This window comes from Zea mays, chromosome 1, assembly GCF_902167145.1.
Source record: "Zea mays cultivar B73 chromosome 1, Zm-B73-REFERENCE-NAM-5.0, whole genome shotgun sequence".
NCBI lineage: Eukaryota > Viridiplantae > Streptophyta > Magnoliopsida > Poales > Poaceae > Zea > Zea mays.
In genome coordinates, this window is record NC_050096.1 from 75,980,111 (window position 1) to 75,987,828 (window position 7,718).

At 50.9% G+C, this 7,718-nt stretch overlaps 1 protein-coding gene across 1 annotated transcript; it reads left to right on the top strand.

Moving 5' to 3' along the window:
- Positions 1-3,620: 3,620 nt before the first annotated feature.
- LOC100275610 (uncharacterized) lies at positions 3,621-6,814 on the top strand. Its single transcript, NM_001371716.1, has one exon. The coding sequence runs from the start codon at positions 3,742-3,744 to the stop codon at positions 5,512-5,514; it is 1,773 nt and encodes a 590-aa protein (NP_001358645.1). The 5' UTR covers positions 3,621-3,741; the 3' UTR covers positions 5,515-6,814.
- Positions 6,815-7,718: the final 904 nt, after the last annotated feature.

Genomic DNA, 7,718 nt, shown 5'->3' on the forward strand with positions numbered 1-7,718 from the left:
AATCATGTTTTTGAGTACCTTCGGAAGCCGAAGGCCCCCAACACAACCCTTCATCCTTTTCTCAGCTTCTCAATAGATGCACCAAATGTCCACCTATTTAAGTTGATTGAATTGTCCCTTAAACTTCCGTTATTATACTAAAGTAATAGTACATCATAACATTAAAGCGGTCATTTAGCATTGACTATTATTGAATATAAATTTGGATCAGACCCACATTAATTCAATAATATTGTCATATGTTATTGTTATCTTTATATTTTAAATTGTATACCAAATTATTATTAATTGTACTAAATTTATTTATAGCATACCTTATGAAATAATCTTAGCTACGCCTCCGCTGATTATTTCTTCCACGATAACAAAACTAGGTCCGCCTTATTGTTCTGCAGTCCATAAGCTACTGATCCACAGCAGATCACGGTGTATCCCAGCAACTTTAGGCACTACTCTGAGTCTCGACTCTTGGGACTTCATCAGGACTCAGGAGTCAGGAGTATACATGTCCAAATGGGCGTGCCGGGCTAACCCGGCCCGGGCACGGTTAGGCTCGGCACGAATAGTGCCCGGGCTGGCCCGGCACGCAGACAGCAACGGGCCGGGTCGTGCCCGCCCACGGGCCGGACTTAGAGCCCAAGCACGGCACGGGGACCCTCTAAACGGGCCGTGCCGGGCTTCCAGCCCGGTGGGCTTAAACGTGTCGTGCCGCCCATTAGCCCAGATACCAGTAAAAATCAATTACACAAATTCACAATTACACACATAATCTGCCAGCAATTACAAGATCATAAATTCACAATTACACACATAATCTGCCAGCAATTACACTTACAGTCTTACACACATAATCTGATAGACTGATATCAAGATCACAGTACCAGCAAGCTAAAAATGAGAAGGCAAGATAAGTTGAATAATATTGGAGATGTTAGTGCAATGCTGCCTCATTAAAAACCTTCCTAGGTAAAAACTCACACCTCGTGAGAAAACCCTAGGAAGGAAAAGAGTACAGTCAGCTCCTAATTGTTCAAGTGTTCATTAAGTTCATTACATCAGTAGAAAAGTAAAACATAGCAGACAGAAGTAAACTAAGAAGAGTCCAACCAACTCCTAAATTGAGGGACCAGTTTCCCCATCTTTGTCTTTCTCCCTCTTGTTTGAACTATCTTCAACATCAAGGTACATGTTCTCAAAGGTTGATTCGAGTTTCTTGGTCTCCTTCTCCACAGTATTCTGCATATGCTTATCTGCCAGCTCCCAATCCTTAATACAAGATAAGACCTCAACCATATCTGTTGTAAGTCGTCGTCGTCGCTCCTCAAGCACCCTGCCAGCAAGACTAAAGGTAGATTCTGAAGATATGGTAGAAGCAGGAACAGTTAAAACATCTTTAGCAAGGAGAGCAAGAATAGGGTAAGTGAGTTTATGCCTCTGCCACCAATTAAGAATATTGAAGTCTGCACCAAATTGGGTGATAGTATCGCTGTCTAGGTATGAAGACAGCTCGGAGATGGAAGCTGCAGTAGATGCAACAGGAGCAGAACTACATGATCCTCTTGCACCAGACCCACCCATAATATCATCATCACCATAAATATCATCCCATGCCTCTTTTGCCTTACATTCACCTCCAGATGTTGGTACATGTTGTCCACGCAAGAGTGTTTCACCATATTTCCAAGGTAATTGCAAAAATGTTATTTACTATTCCATAATCATCTACTACCATAGAAATATGCTCAGCAATATTAGAACCAGTATGTGCAGACTCAATAGGCCTAAGACCCAGTAGTCGTTTTTCCAAACCCCAATTAGAATTCACATAATGGGCAACAACGCTAATATAATCTTCTTTGGCTTTACCAGACCAAATATCAGAAGTTAGTGCCACAGATGAAACTGGAGACTTCAAAGTTTCAATTAGTCCCTCCATTCGACCATTGTAATGTTTAATTAAATCTCTAGCAATTGTTTGCCTAGACGACTTAACAAATCTGGGGTTATGCGCACGGGTAATATACTCATGGAAAGCATCAGAGTCAGCAAAACATAAAGGCAGATCCTCTCTAGCTATCAATCGACACATTTCAGTTCGTGCAACCAATGTAGAATACTCCCAACGTTGGACAGACCCATCAGGATTAAATTTAAGGACTGACTGAACTATGCCTGCTCGGTCATGTTCAATTTTAGCTTTACAATGTTCTTGGTGCCTAAGTAAGTGTCCAGTATCAGATGAAGATTTAGCAGACAAGGTACATTTGCAGTGTTTGCAAATAGCAGAGATCCTTACCTTCTTACCTTTGTCGTCGATCCCAGTTACTTCCTCGAAGTCAGCCCAAACCCTAGATGTCGCTAGCCTCTTCCTCGGCCGGTTGTCACGGGCAATGCTACCACCAGTGGCAGTGGGGCTCGAGGAGGCAGTCACAGGCGCCGCATCAACATCTACGGGATCAACATTGCTGCTAGTGGCAGTGCCAATCCCAAACAAGGCCAACTCATCCAAACGCTCGTTGTGATCCTCAAGCTCACGCTCCGCCGCCTCGACGTCCTGATCAAGATCCATGGAGATGGAGGGATACTTGACCGTCTCCTCAACGACGTCACCGGTTCCTCAACGACCTTCAAATCGTATAAATAAAATACAAAATATCAAAATCAAGAGCACAAAGGTAGTAGATCTAGGAAAATAGAACTTCACCTGAGTGGCCGGAGCACCGGAGTCGTCGACGAGGGGCAACCAGAGGGGTAGAGCTGATGTTGCTTGAGGTCAAGGAGGATTGGACGAGTGTAGGCAGAGCAGATTAGAACAAAGAAGCGAGACGGAGAGCCGGAGAGGCACGCACAGTCGCACAGATTCGGGGAGGCACAAACCCTAAACCCTAAGCGAAGAAGCGAGACGGAGAAGGCGAGAGGAAACAAGAGATCTAAGAACAAATCGCAAGAGCAAGAGCACCGAAAAGTCACCGACGACCACCACTCACCAGTTTAGGTTTAGGGTTAGGAGAAGCCGAGAAGTAGTCGAACTTACAGACAGGGGCTATGTCGGCTCACCGGAGCAAGAGGAACACGACAGTCGACGGCCGACGAGCGCAAAGCACGGATCCACGGAGCCACTCCACGAAGGAGATCCAGAGAGGGCGAGTCCGCGAGTGTGACAGAGACGGAGAGGGCGAGGGCGAGAGAGGAGACGAAAATGTGGAAGACTGGAATGTGTGCGGCGGTGGGTAACGGGGAGTCGGGGACGGGATATTTTGATGTGAGCCGGGCCTGGAACGGACCGTGCTCGGGCTCCGCCCGACGTGCCCCGACTCAGGCCCAACCACGGCCCGGGTGTCGTGCCGGGCCGGCCCGAGCCCGTCGCCTACCGTGCCGTGCCGGGTACGGGTCGGGCCTAACCCGTGCCGTGCTTCGGGCTACCCGTTAGGCCCGACCCGTTTAGACATGTATAGTCAGGAGTAAGTAATGGTCTAATGGAGCACCCCTTGCAACGAGGTCCAGCTCCCAGCCGCTCGGTACTCTGCGGCCACCACTCGTCCTCGTCCACAATCCAAGCCTCAGTTCCGCGTCATATGTATATATGTAATATAAACCGCACCCACCGTACGGCAGAAACTACACGAGCCATACGACCCTCGCCCTCGCCAGTCGCCGCCACAAGAGTCCACGACAGCGTACGTGCACGGTGCACCGGTATCCGTCCTACCTACGCTAAAGCTAGCCACAAGCCCACAACTCATGGACGACGCGTGGTCGTGGCTGGCCTCCCTGCCGCCTCCTCTTCGTGATGAAGACGGGCCCGACACACCGTTGCCGGCGCCATGGTCTCTCCCGCTCGCTGCCTCCACCGACGGCGCTTCCATCGTGCTGCGGGCCGACACAAGTCCCGCTGCTTCTTCGTCTCCGGCCGACGGCGATGACGGTGACGGCGAGCCCGCGCTGCTCGTCGCTTTCTCCGTCGCCATCAACGGCGCAGGCGGCGACGCGCGCGCGCTGTGGGCGTCCGAAGGCTTCGCGGCGTCCTCGCCGGTCGCGCCGAGGGTGCAGCTTCTGGTACAGCTCCTCAACGAGGTACTCGCGCTCTCTCCGTACGTCCCTTGCTTGGGCGCGGGCGTTGACGGTCTCGGCGGGGACGCGTCCGAGGCCAAGGTGGACGCGGAGACGGTCTCCGCCGTCGTCGGCGCCGCTGAAGCCGGTCCATCTGCGCCCGGCGCGGCCTTCTTCTCGCTCGCTCTTCTTCTGCGGCTCTTCTGGCTGTGTGCAACCGACGCCCCGGCAGACGCTGGGTACCTCTACTTCCGAGACCTTGGATCGGAGATCGAGCGCGGCCTCGGCGAGTGCCGGCCGGCGCTCGCCGTGTTCCTGCGCTCCGTCGGCCCGGACGTCGAGGACCGGTTCATGCGCTCGCTCGGGTACATGCTCGCCAAGTGGTGCTTGCTGCGGGAGATACAGGCTGTTGCCGGGTCGGCGGCCAAACTGGAAGCACCGCGTCGCCGTCGCGCGCTCCCCGCCGCGTGCCTGTCGTACGCCACCGAGGTGCACGGCCTCTTGATCCTGAAAGGCTACGCGCCTGTGCTCGCCATGCCGCGCGTCACGGGTCCCGCGTCCACGTCCATCGCCGCGTCGCCGCACGAGCTGCCCGAGGAGCCGGCGCTGCGGTACGGCCTGGCGCACCAGCAGCTGGAGGCCGTGGCGCAGCTGGAGTACGCGGCGCGCGTGCGTGACAGGAGGTTCGTAACCGTCTCCGTGCGCGTCGACAACGTCCGGGTACGCGTCGCGCCGCTCGCGTTCCGTAGTAATGACGGCGGAGGTAACGACGGGGAAGAAGCAGAAGACGACGACGACGCCGGCGTCGACGACATCATGGACGGCGAGAGCCATTTCCCATCCCGTATCCGCCTCTGGGTCGGCCCGCGGTTCGGCGCGTCCTATGCCACCGGCCCAAGCCTCGGCCGCTCCACGGGGAACCCAGAACGCGACGTCGAGATGACGCGCACCGTTAAGGGCGCCTTCTCCGGCGCCACTAAACCAGCCAACGGCGGCGTCGTGCCCAGGATCAAGGCGAAGATGCGCTCGTCGGCGCGGACGCGTAGCAGGAGCTGGCGCTGGGAGCAGGAGGCCGAGGGCAGCGCCGGCGTGTTCGAGGGGGTTCTGTACGACCCGGTCACCGGGACGGAGGTGTCCGCGTGGCGCCCAGCTGGTACTGGCGGCGGCGGCGGCACTGGAGCGACAGACCCGAGGAACGGCATGAGAAGGCGGTATGGCGGGCCTGGGCGAGCGTTCAGTAAGATGCGAGGGCTGGTGGTGGCCGGCGACGAGCTGCCGGAGGAGATGACGTGGAGGGTGGGGAGGGAAGCGGAAGGGAGGACGCTGCGTTGGCGCTTAGGGCTCAAGGCTTGGGTGACCTACCTGCCCAACGAAGCAAGGAGCCGCCACTTCGAGACCCGCTGCATCGAGTGGGCGCACGAGGTGGATCTGCCGCTTCTGGCCGTCGACGGCGACCAGAGCTAATAAGGATTGATCCAATCTTCACCTCGATCTCCTCTTTATCAGCGATGTATGATATTAGAGGCTGATAGTTGTAGATTTACGTTGCACCTACTTCGGTTGTAGGGATCGATAGGACGATAGCACGTGAAACATTTCTAATAATTGTAACACGAGAACATCTGCTGCAGTAAAAGATAAAATTTTCGGCGACTAAAGTCGTTGTAAATAAACCATAAACTGTGGGACATAACTTATGTCCGATGATCAAAGACTTATATCCGATGATATTTGTCCCTCGATCGTAACGTGTCGAAAATAACATTATTTTCGACGACAACCGTCGAAAATAACTTATGTCTGACGACCACAAAGGGCCATCAACAATCGACATTTACCACAGTTAATGGTTGTAACGGTCGCCGGTGGGTCTCACAGGCATTATGTTCAACGCCAGACGTTAAGCCATAGGATATAATACTATTTTATGTCCGACGGCCCTTCGTACATCCATCGACGATCCTTCTTGATCGAGAAACGCAACAATCTTGACAACTCACTCACTTGATAGAGCATATCTTTTCTTCCAACCTTCATATATGCATCCACGATCCTCCTCCCTATTAGATACGAGACGTTAACTTGATTAGTTAAGTAAATCACGTCCCTACATCTATAAGAAAAGAGAGGTCCTAAACCCACCCAGGAGTGACTGAGGAGCCCATGTTTAGGACAAGGCATGTGCTCGTGCGGAATTTTGGCAGCATAATCCTGTTGTTCTCCACTCGCACGCCTGAAAATGGTGCAATTGGAAAACAGAGGGGTTATACTCCCAAAACTACGCAGGAGAATATGCCTTTGTCATAAACATGGGATATGTCGGTCACCCCGAGACTGTCCAATAAAAGGACAATTTCAACCCAACACACCTCACATGTGTCGCATGTGAGGTGTCTTGGCCCGAAACAGGTGACATCTAGGTTTCGTTTGTTGACGCTACGATGGACTACGGATAACTAGAACCATCGTAAATTATTATGTAGTTCAACTAATAAACCACACCAATACAATATTATATAGAAAAAAAACATTGTCACGAACCCTAAATCATATAAAATTACCTTATTTCCGAGGACATAATAACTATCCTCGGGCGGGCGTTGGAGCCGGCGAGGCGGTGGGGGCGGGGCGAGCGCCTGCGGGGGCGGCGGGTGCTGTGAAGCGGCTGGTGAACGTGCGAAATAAAACGACACGGTCGAGCACGCAGGTTTAAAATCCCTTATGTTTGAAGGCTATAGAAAGACGTCGAATATAACGTTACGTCCGGCGGCCGCCAAAGAAGCCATCGGATATGAGTTGGTCGTCGAAGATTTCTAATTTTACTTGTGATCTTCAATTGTATGGATTGGTAGCACGTGAAGCATTTCTGATAATGTAACACGACAACATCGGATGTGCCGTAGAAAAATGGATCACTTATATGGGGTTGTATCAATTACCAAAATTGGTTCGCCATCAAGTCGACAAATTTTGCCAACACTTTGGTCGTTTATAGTTTGGACCTAGCAAATGAACCGATCCTGCCGAGGGCACGATATCGCAATATATATATGTCACAAATGTCGTGGTATGATATGAATTATACTCATGTACTTGTACATAATCGTGTATTTTTGCAAACAAATAGGGTGGCTGTAGAATATAGTAGGTGGGATGAGCAGGTCTGAATTTGAGAGCCTGTATATATGTTTTTTTCTTTTGAGCTGACAGCTGACATGAGTGGATGAAACTAAAAACATAAAGCGAAAAAAAAAACTATGGACTTCATATTTAGTGAGGTAGGTCAAATTTTGTACTACGAGGTATATAGGACATTTTGAATGGGCAAGAAAAAAATCAAAAGGTTTTTTTCTTGAGAGGAAGACGAGAAGGCAGTGGCAAGACAGAGCACAGAAGGATTTTTTTTTTGTTTATATGCCCAACGATCTTAGAGAACTTGGGCTACATGACCTCAAACGTGAAACATGTAGGTTGGGCTTTCAGACTAAAGTGACTCTGGATGACAAAGACCCAGCATGTAAACACTGGGCTGAATTTTAGATAACAGCTTCACTCTATGAAAGTTTTCTTCATCACGTTTTAGGTTCTATTTAGCACAGCTTCATCAACAACTCCATGATTTGTTGTGAGTTTTTTTCCCGATCACCTTTTTCAAAATAGTTTCGTGG